At 68.6% G+C, this 16,984-nt stretch overlaps 1 protein-coding gene across 1 annotated transcript in view; it reads right to left on the reverse strand.

Annotated features, from left to right (window-relative positions):
- Window positions 1-16,984, reverse strand: part of SDK1 (sidekick cell adhesion molecule 1) — a 555,116-nt gene that overhangs the window by 19,798 nt on the left and 518,334 nt on the right. The window contains exons 31-38 of the mRNA XM_054572434.1: window positions 16,475-16,578; window positions 14,197-14,267; window positions 13,695-13,830; window positions 12,690-12,749; window positions 11,394-11,495; window positions 4,480-4,595; window positions 2,952-3,138; window positions 1,705-1,842 (exon numbers count right to left, since the gene is read on the reverse strand). Coding sequence (XP_054428409.1) covers window positions 1,705-1,842; window positions 2,952-3,138; window positions 4,480-4,595; window positions 11,394-11,495; window positions 12,690-12,749; window positions 13,695-13,830; window positions 14,197-14,267; window positions 16,475-16,578 — 914 coding nt within the window. The remainder of the gene's footprint in view (window positions 1-1,704; window positions 1,843-2,951; window positions 3,139-4,479; window positions 4,596-11,393; window positions 11,496-12,689; window positions 12,750-13,694; window positions 13,831-14,196; window positions 14,268-16,474; window positions 16,579-16,984) is intronic.

A 16,984-nucleotide genomic window follows, 5' to 3' on the forward strand; every position in this document is an offset into this window, starting at 1 on the left:
CTCACGTGCCCGCATTTTGGCCTTGAGCCGCGGTTCGGATTTGATGGCACCAAAGCCCCGGCCGCAGTTTGTTGAAAGTGCTGTTTCTGTTCTTAGCGCTTCATAAAATAACAATGAACCCTGTGGTCAACGGCACTGCAGAGCTGATGAGAAGGGGCCGAGCGCTTAAATTTCTTCTTCAAGTCGACTCTTTGTTTCGCCTGCGTGCACTCTCTTTAAAAGGAAACTTTCCTCACGGCTTCAAGTGGGAGCTGGTGGTGTTCGGTGCGCGGGTCATGCTTTTCCCCAGACGTTAACTACCTGTAATTTTCACAGCCCGACTGTGCGTGTTGCCAGGGAAACCTGCCCCGGCCCCTTTCCTGCTCTGGAGCCGCAGTGCCTGGCCCAGGCGGGCAGGAAGGAGGTGCCCACTGGACACGCACGAGCAGGGCGGGGGACGCAGAGGCGGGGGCGCGGCACAGCCACGCAGCGGCGCGGTGGGCTACGTGTCCTACAGCAGGGCCACGGGCGGGTGCCATGTGAGTGGCCGCAAAGGCCCCGCCCCCGGCTCCCGCCCCCACCCTCGTCTAACCCGGCACAGCCGCTGGCTCCGCCTCCGGCCCAGCGCACCCTAACCCGGCCCCCCCCTCGCGTCCCCTCTCTTCCCCCGCCTCTCCCTCCTGTCACCCCGGGTCCCCCCCACCGCCACCCCCTCCCTGTCACACCCTGCTCCCGGTCCTGGGCCAGCGCGCGGCAGCGCCCCGGCTCGTGTCCCCCTGCCCAGACCTCCGGGCTCGGCCCTTGCCCCCAGCGCGACCCAGCGCTCATGTCCAGGCTGTGGCCGCGGCTCCTCTCGCGGCCCCGTGTGTCTGAGCATCTTCTCTGCTCCTCTGAGGGCCTGTTCCCACTGATCCTGGGCGTCAGGCGGTCCTCGACACACCTTCCATCCACGGCGCTGAGACTGGCACGCAGGCAGGGGGCCTGGCCCCCGGGGCTCGGGTCCTCCCGCTCCGATGCACCGTGGCCTTGCGTGGCCCGGCCTGCTGGCAGCAGGAAGGGCACCGGCACGGCCCTCCTTCTCCCTCGTTAGCCTTGGTCTGGGAAGACGCCGCCCCCACCCCCGGGCCTCTGGGCCGCTAAGCCCCCTGCGGGGGGCTCCCCCTCGGATCTGTGCGCCTGGGGCCCTGTCCTTACTCAGGCCTCCTCCCTGTGCCCAGTGCTCGCCCTCCCCTGCTGTTCCCTGCCGAGCGCTGGGCACTGCCAGGGTTTGGCCTGTTCATGGGCACGTTGCATCTCTCCTCACTCGAGCCCAAGTGCACTGGGCTCAGGGCCGCCAGGGTTGCAGCCCACCCGTCCATTCAGATCCCCGCTTGCCTGGACCGGCAGGCGCCAGCGCCCAGAACAGGGCTCGGCACACAGCAGGCGCCTACTGATGACTCGCGGAGGGAATGAGCGAAAGGAGGGGAGGCCAGGGAGCCACCTGGCAGCCCCCTGCCCCAAGGCTGAGGGCGTCTGGTCGACAGCGAGCGGCGCACACGGCGGCGGCTCGGGGCCGCAAGGACTGAGAGCCCAGGAGGAACCGCGGAGAAATGTCCTGGGAACTAGAGAGACGAGGGCCGGGCGTAGCGCCCAGGCCTGCACAGAGAGCGCCGCGCTGGGGCTCGGGCTGGGGCGCGGCTGCTGTGCCCCCTGGCGGCCCCCCCGCCGTGCCCACCCTGGCCTTACCTTGCACAGGCGCCAAGGGCTCGTAGACCACGCGGTAGCCCTGCAGGACGCCGTTGGCGGCTGCCGGCTCGCCCCAGGAGACGTTGAGCGTGGTGGAGGTTATTTCCGAGAACGCCAAGAAGCTGGGGCTCCCGGGCGCTGGAGGAAGAGAACACAAAGGGACCGTCGCTGAGGCTCCGGACGGGCCGCCTGCACACACGTCTCTGCCTCCGTGGGGAACAGACATGTCATTAGAAGCCATCTTCTGCTCTGTGAAAGTCTAAATGCCATCCGGGAAAAGGGTATTTGTTGGCCATCTCCAAACTTCTAGGATCAGAGAGCCAGGCGTTCCAGGAAAGAGCGGAGCGACACCAAGGAAGCACACAGGCACAGTGACGAAGGCCTGCGCGTGAGCGACAGGTAGCAACGGGAAGCAGAGCGCAGGCCGCCCCGTGTCCTGGCCGCTGCTGGAGCGCCCGGGCCTGGGCCAGCCCGTGGGCGGGAGCTGGCCTGCGCTGGCCGATGGCCCTGCCCGCCCCCCACCCCGCGGGCGCCTGTCCGCCGCGGAGAACGCCCCTCCCTGGCCCTGTGCCGCCTCAGAGTGCCCGCGTGGTCGGGGGAAGGGCGGAGCTGAGGGGCCGTCCTGAGTGGGGCGCCGGGCTGCAGACACAGAAGGCCAGGTGGGTGGCCAGGTGGCCGGGGGGCACGCCGTCCCTGCTCTCACGCGCCCCTCTGCCTGGGCTCTGAGCAGAAGTGGGGTGGGTGTTGCAGCCCAGAGCTGCCCCCTAGTGGCCGGGGTGGGGACCGCTCCTCCAACTCCCCTCGCTCCTCCCTCCTGCCCTGGGCTCTTTGGCCCTGTGACCCACGGGCGCGTGACGGCTGGTGGCTTGCTCCTGGACCTGGCCGGGGGTGGTCTGTGGTCCCCAGCCCAGGGGAGGGCTGACACGGTGGCCTGGGCTCAACCCACAGGTGTGCCCTTCGAGACAGAACATGCTAGTGGGTGAGTCTGACGGGAAGTCCCCAAGGACCTGGACCGCGCCCTGGTGGTTGTGAGGGAGGCCGAGGTCGTGCCCTTGGAGACCCCGGGGCTCAGGGGAGGCAGCATGGCTCGCACTGGCTCACAGTTACCGAGCTCTGCCGAGACGAGGCCGCGGCTGGGCCCGGGGGGCGGCGGGAGCCCAGCCCAGGCACGGCAGCCTCCCCGCAGGTGCCTGCCCCTCAACATCCGCGCCTCCCGGGACAGACGGAGCAAGGGCTGTGCGTCCTACCGGCCTGGTGGGTGCGCCCCTGCCGGGGGTCACTTCTGGGCCCGTCTCCGGCGGCGTTGAAGGCGGAAATGCTGACCAGGTACCGGGTGTGGCTGGTCAGGTTCTTCAGCTTCACCACGGTCTCCGGCAGGAACAGCACCTTCATCTTCTCCGTGTCATTCTGGCTGCCTGCCTCCCAGTAGTAAATCTGTTGGAGAAAAGCGAGGGGTTGGAGGAGGACAGTGGGAAGGGGTGCCCCGCCCCCCACCCCGCCGTCTCCAGCTGTCAGGAGAGCGGAGCCCTTGCGCGGGAGGCACGGCCCTGGGGCGGCTTTGCTGAGTGGGGGCGCCGACGGGGCCTTGCCCTGCAGGCTCGGGGCGGGGAGGGCAGTGCCCGGGCCGGGGGCGGGGGCAGCGCGGTCCGTGGGCCCGGGCTCTGTGGCCTGAGCAGCCCGCGGGAGCCCAGCACAGAGGCCCCAGGGTGCGGGCCCTGCCGGGGGGGCATCGCTCATGCCCGCCCGCGGGCCTCAGTCCGGCTGCTGGGCTCTGAGCTGGCCCCGTGGGGCCCCTTCCTCACGAGATCAACGTCCACGCCCAGTGTCTCTATCATGAAGGAAATTAGAAAACCTAGTTTGCACACGCACAAATGGTGCCTTGACTCCAGGCTCAGGGGACCCCCGTCCCCTCAGGAACTGCCGTGAGGGCCCTGCCGCAGAGGACGGTGCTCACGCTCCCAAGACGCCCCCAGGCACCGTCTTCAAACAGACACGGGATTGGTCGATAGCCATCGGGCGGGCGGCCCGTAGGACCCCATGGCTGACGGCCTGGGCTCCGGCAGCTCAGACTAGGACGTCCATTCGGGGCGGATGGGGGCCCTCACTGCTCCTTCCTGCAGGACCGTCGTGCGGGCCTCGCGGCTGCTAGCTCTCCGCGCGGAGCCAGGCCGACTGACGCAGGAGCGTCCGGCCCGGGGTAACCCAACCCCGCAGCGGTCCGTCCCCCGAAACCCCTCTTGGCCCTGCCTGCTGCGTTTCTTGCGGCCCATCTCTGGGATCTTTAGCTAATGTGGAATTGCAACATCTTAGTGTGGTGGTTCTCAAAGTGGGGTTCCTAGGGACGACAGCCCCCGGGGGAGCTTGTGAGGGTTGTAAATTCTTGGGCCCCACGCTGGACCCATTGCCTCAAGAGGCCCCCGCACCACCCAGGGGGACCCAGGGGCAGGGCCGGGATGGGGAGCCCTTCTCCCCAGCGCTCTGCCTTACTGCCGGCAAAGACACTGGGGCCCCCGCGCGGGTGCGGGGGGGCGCAGGGCTCCCTGCAGACGCGGGAGGGGAGACCCCTGGGCACAGACCGGCCAAGCGGCGCTCCGTGTGGCCCACGGCTCTGCGGGCTGAGCGTTGGCTGTGTCTGCCCCACAAGCCAGGGGACAAGACGGGCCGGGAACGGCAGCACAGGTGGGGCCAGGATGCCCCCGGGGATCTGGGCAGCTCGCTCGTGGTGGCAGCCCCGTGACCTGGGAGGAGGAGCCCAGCCCCGCGAGAGCGCATTGCCTTGTAGCCCTGCACGTTCCCGTTCTGGCTCTCGGGCGGCGGCGGGTCCCAGGTGACCTCCAGCTGGCTGGCCGTGAGCGGGTTCACCTGCACGTTCTGCGGGGCCATGGCCGGGGCTGCGGAGAGAGCAGGACAGGAGGGCAGCTGACAGGCTGTTCGAGGTGTGGGCCTGAGAGGCTCTGCCCCGGCCTCCCCTTTGGTGCCGGGTGCACGGTGAGCCTTGCCCAGAATCACGCTTTTAAACACACAAAGTAAAATCTGGGCAGCTACAAAGAAGGCGGATGGCGCTGAGACACAGCAGAGGGCTTGACGCAGAATCCGTGTGCTCCGGGGCCGAGGCACGAGGTCAGGCTTGGGGCCTGGTCCCACGACAGCCGGGACAGTCTGCGGGGTGGGGGGAGGGCGCTGAGGGAGGCGGGGAGGTTCAGAGGGCGCGTGGGCTCAGCGAAGGCGTCCGCTCCCACACCGGCCGGGGGCCAGGTCCAGGGGGGAGCTCATCCGCGGGGACAGGCCGCCCCTCCAGGAGCGACCGGGACGCAGGTTCCAGCGTGGCCTGCTCTGGGGACACAGAGTTAGTTCAGTGTGACACACTCCCTTGTGAGGCCCCGATGGCCCCAGGTTCTGAGGACCCAGTCCTTGCTTCTGCTCCCTTCCCTGCCCCCCCACCCTGCACCGGGGGGAGGGGGACCCTGGGTGCTGGGTGGGTGCTGGCAGGGCCGCGGGGCGCCCGCAGGAGGCGGCGGCGACGGGTAGGGCGGTGGTGGCTGTCGCGGCCCCCGGGCGGCCACTGGGAAGCTGGGACAACACAAAGGACGCGCGTGCAGGGGGCGGGGCTCTCCTGCGCGCTGGGCCCTCTGACAGCGCGGTCTGTCCCCTGGCCTCCCGCCCTGGCACCCCAGCGGAGCCTGCGCGGAAGCCAGCGCGGCTCTGGGGGTGTCCGCGGCCCGCTCGCCACCTGTGGCCGCAGCCTGCGGGCCCGGGAGCTGCCTTCAGACTCAGGTCTGTTTATAGGCCACGCATGGAAACCGTCCGACAGTCGCCATGGGGGGAGGCGGCCCAGCAGACTCGGCCCAGCGCAGCGGCGCCGTGGGAGGCCTTCTCTGGAGAGAATGACCTTGTCGAGTCTGCCCTCCCCGCGGCGCCCCTCCCCCCCGTGGAATAAAATAGTAATTAACACCCGCTCAGCCCGACACCAACATTTGTTTTGCTCTAACCGTGTGGTTCCCGTGTCCGGGCTGCCCGCCCTGCCACTAATGGGAATGTTAATAACCCGCACCAGGTTGTTGTGACAGACGCTCAGCCTCATTATCAGAAATTCTTATTTACCGCTCCATTAAACAACAGAATCACACAAAAAAACAATTCAATCAAAACTAACTGGAGGAATTTTAACAGCCGCATTAATAATCCAAAACATAAATAAAGTTAATGTCTTCGGCATGTTTGCCGTCGGCAACTCTATCGCAGAATCACTGTCATGCAATTAGAAGGCGAAAGACAAAATGGAACCCTGTTGCCCTGCTCGCCGGTGTGACCCGTCCCTGCGTGGCCCCCGCCTGCCCCTACGGGTTCCTTTCCCGAGGCACCGCCACACCCAGCCCGAGAGGGCGCCGGGCAGAGAACCACGACCCGGCGAGGGTGCCCCCAGCGGGGGCCGCGTGTCCCTGTGCTGCGGGGCATCTGTGCTGGACAAAGGCCCATGGGCCGCCGTGGGTGGCGGAGCCCCCGGCACTGCTGTCCCCAGGCTGGGGTGCCTGACAAACCCACGTGCTATGCTGCTTCCGTGCCCCCGAAGCGTGGCAGGCGACAAAGGCCGCTGACCACGATGACACAAGAGGCGGTAAGTGCGGCGCAGCAAAGCATGCTGGGCTGGGGGCCTCCTGCTTGGGCTCCCGAAAGGAGATGCCGGACTGAGGAAGGCTGGGGGGCGCGACCCCAAGCGGATCCTCGCCAGACGGGTGTGAGCGCAGCCAGTCGCCCACCGACGGGCGAGGACGGGCCAGCCCCCACCTCCCAGCCCGGTGTCCGGAGAACGCCGGGGCCAGTCAGCGTGCCATCGGAACACACCTGAGGTTATCTTTCCAAAGTGTTTTAGCCCAAGGGGCCTGGCGTCTGCGGATGCCGCGCTGGAGGTGGGACGCACAGGTAAAGACGCGAAGCAGACGCCCTCGGGGCATCTCACCTCGAGGCTGACGACGCTGTCAAGTGGCTGTCATGCACGGTCCTCGGCGGGACCACGCACCTCCGGGCCAGGGAGTTCCACGCTGCCACTGCACGGAGAGCTTGCTGAGTCAGTGACAGAGAACCGCCTCGCACCTGACAATTCTAGCGGACTTCCAGAAACGTCCGCGGTCTTCTGGCATCCTGGCCAGGCGCTCAGGGAGGCCCTGCGCAGGTGGGTGCTGTGGGCTGGACGCGGGTGGGCTGGCTGCAGGGCCGCCGGGCAGCCCTCTGTCCATCCAGCCGACCTCTGGGCGGCGCGCTGCCCACCGTGGCCCTCGGACACCGGTCCGGTCGGCAGGCGGCCCTGGGAACACAACCCGACTCGGTGCTGGTTTGCTGGTGAGGGGAGGGCGCCCTCGGCCTCTGGCCTCCACATCCCTCCGGCTCCCACAGGCTCAGCCCTTTCGGGGCCCGGGCCCGGCCAGCTCCCGGGGGACGCCCCTCGGGGCCTGGCAGCGGCGAGCGGGTGGGCGCTCAGGGACGAGGCCTTGGTCCGCCGCCAGCACGCAGACCAAAGAGTCTCCAAGAATCTGCCGTGGGCTTGGACTCGGGACCGTGTGACATGTGGGATCCCTTCCAAATAAAGCATTAGGCACGAGGAGGTCCCCCGCCTGCAGTGATGGAAGTGAGGTCGTTAATAATGCCATCTGTCTACCAGCACTTCCTGGCTGTGACCGCGGGGGAAGGCGGTGGGCACAGGGCCGGCAGGGACGCAGGGCTGGGCGGGGTGCGGCTCGCGCGGCCGCAACGGGGGCGGGGGGGGGCCCAGGGCGGGGCCGGGGTGCGGCTGCAGGGCAGGCTGGGGCGGGGCCAGCCCCGGGCGGCTTTTCTATCCCTGCAGGCAACGGGGGTCCACCAGGCGTTGAGGCAAAGGGACCGGATGGCATGTGGGTCCCGGAAGGACCCCCGCAGGCCCGCGCAGTCGGGTGGAGAGAGTGATTCCAGAGGTTTCTGGGCTTCCCTGCTCAAGGGGCCTGGGGCTTCGGCTCACGCCAGCGTGGGGTGGCGTGGGGGGTGGTCCTCACCCTTCCCCCTCCCAGCGCCACGGACGCCCCATCAGGGCCGACTTCTTTCCCTCTCGGGGCTCCCGGGGTGTGTCCGACCCTGCGCCCGCGCTTAGTTCCGGGAGCACCCAGAGTTCTTCAAACAGCTGTCCCTGTCACTCCTGCCCCAGGCCTTCTCCTCTCCCCGCTTAGCACCTGTCCCCACGTGTGTGCAGAGCCCTTTGAAATCAACCACTACTGGGCTCTGCTACCTCCTGCCCCACGCAGGCCTCGCAAGGGGGGCACCGGGAATGGGGTGCTGGAGAGGGAGCCAGGCGGAGGCAGCGAAGGGCCCCAGGGTGCCCTGCGGCGCTGGAGGCCCGGGGGCGGCACAGCGAGTGCTCCACTCTCGCACGGTGCCTGCCCGCCTGCCTGGGGCAGGCCCAGCAAGGGGGCGGGATGGGTCCACCGCAGTCCCCGTTCTGAACCCCCTGGCCGGGCTCACGGAGCTGAGCGTCGGCAGCAAGGGAGCCAACCACACGCCGCACCGCAGGGGGCAGGGCAGCCCTGGAGCCCGGGTGCCAGGCTCAGCCACTCTCTGCGCCCCGCGGCTGCTGGCAGCATGGCGGCCATTCACGGCCCTGCCAACGCGTGGCCCTGCCGACCTGGTGGGCCGGGAGCCTGGGCACCTGCGCCATAGGGGCTGCCGAAGCTTTCCCAGCTTCGCGGCCTGGTGTTCCATCCAGAATGGCCCCGAAGCCCCACTGAAAGGCCCTGCAGCGTGCAGGACAGCCACGCGCACTCGCAGATCGCTGCCACGCACCGCGTCCCACGCGGGGCGCCCACCGGCTCCGCCTGGCTCGGCCTGGTCCCCGCACCGCGCACGGCATGGGCTTTGCTTGCCAGGAGGGGGCGCTGAGCCAGGGAGCGAGCAGCTGTGCGGCGTGTCTCCTTCCAGCCGACAGTAATTAAAAACGCGGAGCCCTGGCAAGACAGGCAGCATCTGCGTTCTACAATAGGTTTCTTGTTCTTTGAAAAGCAGCAAACCAATAGTTTCAAGATACTTTCTGTCTTCCGAAGCAACACACACTCCCAAAGCGACCCAAATGCCACTCAAAGCAACGGGATGGTTATAAATGCTGAGTCTGTGTCTGTCTCTTTTCCCTTTTCCAGAAAAGCTAGGCCAAGGACCCAAGGCCAGGGCCTTCGGCAGCTGACCTGAGCTCTCGGGGACGCTCTGCTCCCTTTTCTGGCCTGGAGCCCCAATGCGTGTCAAGGACGAGGCCCATCGGCTGCGGGCGTAGCCGCTGTGTGCGGGAGGGGCCCACGCGCACCTGGGGCAACACCCCCGGGAGGCCACGGGCAGGGCCTGATCCAGGAAAACCACAGGCTCTGGCCAGGTCCCCGGGGTCGAGGCTTGAACAGAATGACGTTATCAAGACTTCAGTTTAGAATTTAGTACTCTTTCCATCAAAATCCCAGCAGAATTTTTTCTGTAAGAATTTGCCAAAACAATTGTAGAGTTCGTAGAACAGTTGAGAAATTTTGGAAAACAAAACCACAGGACAAGCGCTACCATGGAAACGTGTGATGAAGCACCGCCAATGCGAGGCTGGGGGTGGCCCTGTCAACCGTGAGGACAGCCACAGGGCGCGGCGGGAGGGCCCGGTGACCGTGAGGACAGCCACAGGGCGCGGCGGGAGGGCCCGGCGACCGTGAGGACAGCCACAGGGCGCGGGAGGGGGCCGGGGACCGAGACAGCCACAGGGCGGGTGGCCCCCAACCGTGAGGACAGCCACAGGGCGCGGGGGGCCCGGGACCCTGAGGACAGCCACAGGGCGCGGGGGGGGGGCCCGGTGACCGTGAGGACAGCCACAGGGCGCGGGGGGGGGGGCCCGGTGACCGTGAGGACAGCCACAGGGCGCGGGGGGGGGGCCCGGCGACCGTGAGGACAGCCACAGGGCGCGGGGGGAGGGGCCTGGCGGACTCCGCTGTGCAAGAGTTCACGCGTGACCAAGAGCCATCACAAGATATCAATCGACAGACGGTACTGGGGCCTGGAAACTTCTCTGGCAACAAACAATCTGTTTTGGAGCTCACTGTGCACCGGGCACCAAAGCGAACCCCAGGTGGATGACAGACGGTCCTGGAAAAGCAAACCCATGAAGGCTCCGGAGCCTCCGGGGGAGCACGTGCCAGGTCCCCGGTGGGGCAGAGGGGCAGCAGGGCGGAGGTTTGACTACACGGGGATGAACCACAATCAAGTGAGCGACACGCGACAGAGAGGGGAGGCTCTGCCGCCGAGGCGGTCGGACGTGCGGTGCTGAGGGGTACGGGCTCTGAGAAAGCGGCCGTGACCGGTCCCGGGCACTGACTCGCAGACCGGCAGTTTGTGGCCCACATGGTACAACGATAAGGACACATGGGCCTGCCCGCGAGGGGGGGTTTCAAAGTGGGAGGACAGGGGAGGGCTGTCATGAGACCGCGTGCTGGTCCCTGCTGCGCAAGGCGTCCCGGAGTTTCAGTGTTGGAAGGCGCGAACCGTCGGTGCTGCGGGAAGCCCCAGAGAGGCGGTCACGGGTTTGCCACGCTCTCTGCCGCAGCCTCACTCGCAGCCGCGAGGCCCTGGACCCCGGGCCCCAGGTGAGGGCAGACGGTAACTGGGCCCCGCGGCCCAAAATCCACCCCAGTGCCAGGGCTCCAGCAGCACCCCGGCCCCCATAAGGCGAGGACGCGGTTAGCGCCATGCAGAGTGGGCGGCTGGCCCGTGGTCACAAGGCTGGGCCAAGTCTCCTGCCCCCGTGCAGACCCGGGTAAGTGACATGGCCCCTGGGCCCCACTGTCCTCATCAGCAAACCTGTGGGTGACAATGTGGTTGCTGCTCTGAGCCACCTTCCTGAAGATGGCCACGCATTTGGCCTCAGCCCCATCTGCCGCATGTCTGGCACCCGGGTCCCCACTATGGCTCTGTGGCCTGTCCCCACAGGTCCCTGGGCCTCTACTGGTAGGACAGCAAAGGCATTCGGGCCCCTTGGTCCCAAACCCAAGACAAGGAGATTTTGAGACAGGCACCACAGTCCAGGGAGGGGACACACAGTGACAGGACAGTCCCATCAGATGACGACGCGCAGACGTCCCCACAGGGCCCAGGCACCAAGGAGGGAGCCCGGAACGCTGCTGGAGGGCGTCAGACCGAGCTTCCCCGAGGAGGAGCCCCCGGGGCCACATCAGGCAGCAGCGGACGCATCTGGAGAGCAGAGGCCGGCGCGGCCCAGGTCCCAGGCTCCCAGGTTAAAGCTGGGCCCCGGGACAGCTTCTCCGCACCTCACTGGCCGCCTGACGGGCTCCGTCTGCCGGGCCCCCCCACCCCCCGCAAGCCCCGAGAAGGGGCTGCCCCAGGAGTCAGGCTGAGGCAGGTGCCCCCGAGGCCCAGCCAGGGACTCAGGGGACGAAGCGCACATATCCTCCCTGCCGACGTGAGGCTCCCCGTCCGGGGCCCGCACGGAGGCCACAGTATCGCCCCAGACGTTACCCGAACACCACAGGTCTCAGCGTGACACTGGATGGCTCGCTCTGGCCCCTGGCCGCCCTGGGCCCCGCTCGCCCCTGTGCCACTGCCGGCAGCACCGTCTCCAGCACCGGGGGGGGGGCACTGTGCAGCCACGCCACTCACCGGGGCGGGGGTTGGGGGTGGGGGGCGGGGCTTACCGGCCTCGCCGACGAACACCTCCACCGGCGCCGTGGCCGGGCTCTCGCCGACGACGTTGTAGGCCGTCAGGACCACTTCATAGCGCTGGTACTTCTTCAGCTCTGCAAGGTGGGCGGGGGTCAGCTGGCCGGGGGCCTCTCTGCGCCACACCGAGGGGTTGGTGTCCCCGAGGGCCCCGCGGGACGGCGCGCCTTGCTTCCACACGGGAGCAGGACGGGCCTCTGTGCCCGTCAGTGGCACAGCCCGGCCCCGTGCCGGGTCGTGCTGGCCGCCGTGACGTCCGGCAGTCGGGCAGCGGCGGCACAGCCCTCGCCCATGCACGGCAAGCCTGGTGCACCCCAGAGCAGCAGCAGCAGGAGCGAGGCTCGGGGTGCAAACACGCGTGTGCACGGCCGGCCCCGCGGTGTCCTCGCTGGAGGGGAGTGTGTGTGAGCCGCGCGGGCGGTGGCCAAGCCCGTGCGACCTGTGGGAGGGGCTGACCCCTCGCCGGGCCCTCGGGAGGGCGCTCTCCCGGCCGGTGCTGCTCCCTCGGAGCTGGCTGTCCTGAGGCCCTGCGTGCACGTGTGGTCCCCGGGGGGCTGTGTGGTCAGGGACACGCCAGGCTTGCACCTTGTGGCTCCAGCGAGTTCCTTGCTCAGCAGAGGTTCAGTGACTGGGACACCACGTCCCCCTGTCGCTCACAGAGGCGTCCCCGAGGCCCTGCCACGTGGCCGCCCCCCATCCTCACCACGGCCGGAGTACGCAGCCCAGCAGGACCCCCGCCCCCGCCGCAGTGGCTCCGGGACCACAGCAGCCTGGCCCGTCTCCACCCCGGGGCGCGTGGTGCTGAGTCCCCAGAGTGCGAGGTGACAGTAGGAGTCCGTGGGGACACACGGGAATGGCCGCGGACGAGCCGCGGGGCTGGGCCACCCCTCTGGTGTCCATCACCCACGACCGAAAAGCCTGGAGTGAGTGCTGGCGAGGCGCCCGTGTCATTGGAGCCATGTCTGCGCTGAGCTCTCTGAGCGGCGGGGCGGTCCCCGTGTCGTGGGACCGACGGGGAGACGGCGGGCGAGTGGTGGGGCGGGGGCGTGAGCAGGTGGGCAGGTGAGGTGACGTCAAAGGGAGCAGAGAGGAGATTTTGCTCCATCCGACTCTGTCCCAGACTGAAAACCAGCTGGGCAATAGCCCCCCTCCCAGCCTCTTTCTAGAAGGTTCCTCTCCTGCCTGCCTGTTGGTTTGATGTATTGAGAGGGGATTCCACAAATTACGGCCACTGAGCCCAGCTGGTGCTGGCTGGAGGCGGCGGCACTTACGTGTCAACTCGTACGTGGTCACCGCGGAGCTGCTGTTCGCGGTCCTGAAGCTGCCGTGGGCTGCGAGGGGGAGCAGAGCAGGGAGGCGGTTAGTGTGCGGGGCGCGCTGCGGGGACGGGGCCGCGCTGCCCGTCCGCTGCGGGGTGACTGCACTCGTTCCCGAAGCGGCCAGGCTCCCTGCCGGACACGGGTGGGCCCCGTGCGCGGCCTCTGAGCACCAGGTACACTGGCCGCACCGCATCCGGGCCCTTAATTTCATCGCTCTGATTCGCTACGAGGCCCAGGGGACGCTCCCAGTTGTCTGGTCGCAGTGAGGACAGCAGGGGGCGAGCTGAGGGGGTGGGCGACAGCGGAGCCCCCTCGTGTCAGCACCCCAGGAGGGGAGGGGCCGCGGGCGAAGTCCCGGCGCTGCCTGCCGCCAGCCTGCGGGACCTCGCGGCGCGGCTGCGGCCGAGTGTGCGGCAGAGGCCCGGGCAGAGCGCGGCGAGCGAGGCTCTCCGCAGCCACCCCGCCCCGCCCCGGCATGCCCAGGGGCAGCCTCCACGGCTGTGGGCAGGGCTGTGAGCCGGGCCAGGGTCCTGGCAGAGGGCCCCGCGCTGAGCCCTTGGTGGAGGCTTGCTCTGCTCAGGGCAGGGACTCTGCGGTCCCTGCGGCCCTGGCTGCCCCTCCCTCATGACGTGGTCCTCAGCCTGCGGCCACGTGCTGCGCCCCTGACTAGCTGCCCTGGGCCCTCAGCCCCTCCCCTTCCCCGGCCTCCCCCCAATTTAGTTTTGCGAGGTCCTCCCCAGGGACTCCTGGCCCTTCGCATCCTCGGTGAAGTCCCTCCACCTAGACAACCTGCAGACCGCGCTGGTCCCCGCGGGCGGAGGCCCCAGAGCGCAGGGTTTTCTGTTCACTACCGCCTGGCTGTGCGCCCTGGCTGATGCTCCTTGTTACGGGGGGGACCTCCCTCCCGACGCGGTGGCCCCTGCGCCAGGAGCGGGGAAGAGCGAGTGGCGGGCTCACCTGGGAGCTCGGTCCGTGGCGCCGAGGGAGCTCTGGGCGTCTGGTGCGCGGTGGCCGGGGCCGCCTCGTCCTCCAGCTCCCGGTAGTAGATCCTATAACCCTGGAGGAGGCCGTTCAGGCTTTCGTCCCTCGGAGGCTGCAAAGACACGGCCACAGTCGGCAGGTGTCACCGGCCAGCTGCCCGGGAGGAGGTCACGTGGTCACGCAGATAGCGCCCAGGTGTTCACATGGAACACCGGGCAGGGCCCCGGCTGCAGAGCCAGGCTGGGCAGCCTTCTCCTAGAGCCCAGGGTGGCGGGCCGGGTGCGCACGGGAGTCTCCCCCTGCTCCAGCTGTCCTGCCTGGCACTGGAACGGACTTGGCCGGGGAGGAGGGAGGCCGGCGGGCAGATCAGGGCTGGCAGCCGGGTCGCCCGAGGCTCCAGTGCAGCGCTGCCCCGAGCTACCATCGCAGCTTCCTGCATGCGGTGTTTACAAGACCCCGTGGGACCCCAGGCCCTTACCTGCCACTGGACCAGGACAGAGGAGGTGGTGTGGGGCGTCACTGAGACACGAGTTGGAGGCTCCCCCGGAACTGAAATCCAAGGCCGAAAAACCAGGGTTAGCGGGTCTGTGGGTACCTGCCCCGCGAGCCTGGGAAGCTGACGAGCCAACCCCCTGCTCCCCCTCTTCCCGGTGGGTGCCCTTCTCCCACCTGTGCAGCCTGTGCTAGGAGAGAAGGGACCCCGCCCTGCAGTGTGACCATGTCCCCCGAGACAGACCCACGCTGAGGCCCCGAAGGAGTTTGCCTCTCTCCACTGGGGGCCACGCGTACCAGCGGGGGTGCGGGGACCCGCGCCGAGAGCCTTCCTGAGCCCGGCCCCTCAGGGGCCCGGCCCCCGCCCTGAGCAGCAGCACTGGGTTCTATGTGAGAGGCTGGGTCTGAGCCGCTTCTGAAGGGGGCCAGCCGCCGGCCCGGGCACAGGGCCTGGCTTTGAGCCCTCGCGTGACCGGCGGGGACGGAGGCGACCACGGGGGCGGGTGGGCGGCACGTTCCGGCGCCAGCAGAGGCCCTGCTCTGCTCGGCTGTGGGCCGGGGCTGCCGCCCCGCACCCCGCCATCCCCCAGTCCCCTCGGTGCCCACCCTTCCCACAGCCCTGGACCCTGAACGGACCCTTCACGGCCCCAACCCCACGGTGTGTTCCTGAGACCCCACCCGGCAACATTCGGATCTGTCACGGGTGGAACGGCCCAGGGTGCTCTCCCCGCCCCAACCCCTCCTGTGTGCCCGGTGCACCCCCCGCCCCCTGTCCTGCCTTGGGGACAGCCCTGTGGCCAGGCCCTGGGCCGCCCGTGTCCAGCCCCGGTCGTCGGTGAGCCGCCGCCCGCCCCCGCACCCGGGACAGCCTGCCAGCCTCAGGGCCCGGCCGGCCCTCAGGCCCTGCGTCCCGGAGCCTGTGTGCCGTCCTCGCCTCCTTGCCGGCCTTTCTCACGTCAGCCGGTCTGGACCGGGAGAGCTTCCCAGGGGAGAAGGGACACCATTTCTCACCCCCACACAAACCACCCAGGAGCTCAACGGGCCACCGCCCCCCAGCCCCGGGCCTGGAGTCAGTCCCTGCTTGTCAACCTCCGAGGCTGGCTGGACAACACAAGGCAAACACAATGCAAACACAATGCAGATCCGCAGCGAAGAGCAGCTGCGATAACAAGGCGGGGACCGCAGGAGGGGCAGCGTGACTGTCAGGGTGCGGGGCGGCCTTGGGAGGCCTGCAGAGGCCTGCAGGGGTCCCCCCGAGCGGCCCCCCTGAGGAGCCGCGCCCGGGCGCTGCAGGCTGGGGCGCCTGCTCTGCAGCCTGGCCGGCTGCACCGGCTTTTTTCTGAGAACCAGTGCTCTGTGGCGATTATTTCCCAGCTGTGTAACGGGTAACATTGGAATGGAAGCCACCAGAGACAACCCTGGCATCTCAAGGGGTCCGTCCCGTCCCCCGTCTCCCTGAGGGCCTGGTCAGGCCGACGTCCGAGAGCCGGGGCAGTGTCTGTGCGGGGCCGAGAGGCGGCAGGGGCTTCCCCTCGCTGGCCCTGAAGGTCCCTGCGACCTCGCGCTGCAGAAGCTAAGGCCCCAGGCTGTGAGAGGAGGGGAATGAAGGCGTGGGGTCCCTGTGAGCGGCTGGGGGCTGGCCCTTGGGGGAGGGCTGGGGACAGGACAAAGTGCTGTGGGCGGGCTATGGGGCGGCGGGCCCTGGGTCGGAGCGGCTGCGGCCGCCCGCCTGCCCCGGAAGCCGGCCTGTTAGCCCGGCGGGGTGAGGGCGCCGCGGGGCAGCGCCGTTGCTCGGAGCCCGGACCTTCAGCCCCGCTCCTCTGAGCAGGGCGGGGTGGGTGGACGCCGTCTAAAGCCTTTGGGGGGCCTCGCGTCCGTCACTGAATGGCGCTCCTGGCAAGCAGCCAGTCTGGACACGGGGCTGAATGAGAAACGCGGGAACACCTCTCTGAACCCAGCTACCCGGTGACATTCATTTTTAATGACGCTGTAAATTATTCAGTTTCTGCGGTGCTAATGGGTCATGGGGCCTGGAAGCCAATCAAAGGAACTTCCTTCCTCTCGGAAGCCCTTCAAGTCTTCCCCGCGCCACGGGCTGCCCAGGAGGCTCCGGCTGCCGCCACGAATGGAACCTCACCGCTCCCCTCCCCCGTCCCTTCCTGGCTCAAAGCGGTGCCTCTCGGGAGGAGCCAGTGACTCGGTGCAAGGGCAGCAGCCGCCGGGCTGCGGCCACGTGTCTGCCCGCCTGGGCCCTGCACACTCACCGTCCTGCAGTGTGGTCACCGCCTCCGTCTCTGTGCTGAAGTCACTGTCCCCGATGTCATTGGTGGCCTTCAGGCGCAGCTTATAGGAGGTGAAGGGCCTCAGCCTGAGCGGGACACGGGAGAGACCGGTGACGCTGGGGGACCTCCTGTCCCCGCCCGCCCGAGCTCCTGGGGCGGCCCCCACGCCGTGAGCCCCGGCCGGCTGTCCCCAGGGAGGAGGACGTCCTGGGGTCGGACGGGAGAGAAGGGCTGCCCCGAGCAGGGGGACGCGGCAGGCCCGGCCAGTGCAGAGGCTCGGCTCAGGGCTTGCGGGGAGCAGGCCCGCCTGGGCCTGGAGACCCTGGGCAGGCGGCCTCCGCTCTGCGGGGCCGGAGGCTCCTCGGGGGCCCGTCACAGCAGCCCGCGCTCCCGTCCAGCCGGGGGGCGGCCTGCCTCGCTCGCCTCGTCTGGAAGCCACATTTGCCTGCCACGCTAGGCAAGGCCAGGACAGTGTCGACTGTCCCTGTGGAG

The sequence above is a fragment of the Pteronotus mesoamericanus genome, unplaced genomic scaffold (assembly GCF_021234165.1).
Source record: "Pteronotus mesoamericanus isolate MK-2021 breed Mesoamerican mustached bat unplaced genomic scaffold, CSHL_Meso_final contig_1, whole genome shotgun sequence".
Taxonomy (NCBI): Eukaryota; Metazoa; Chordata; class Mammalia; order Chiroptera; family Mormoopidae; genus Pteronotus; species Pteronotus mesoamericanus.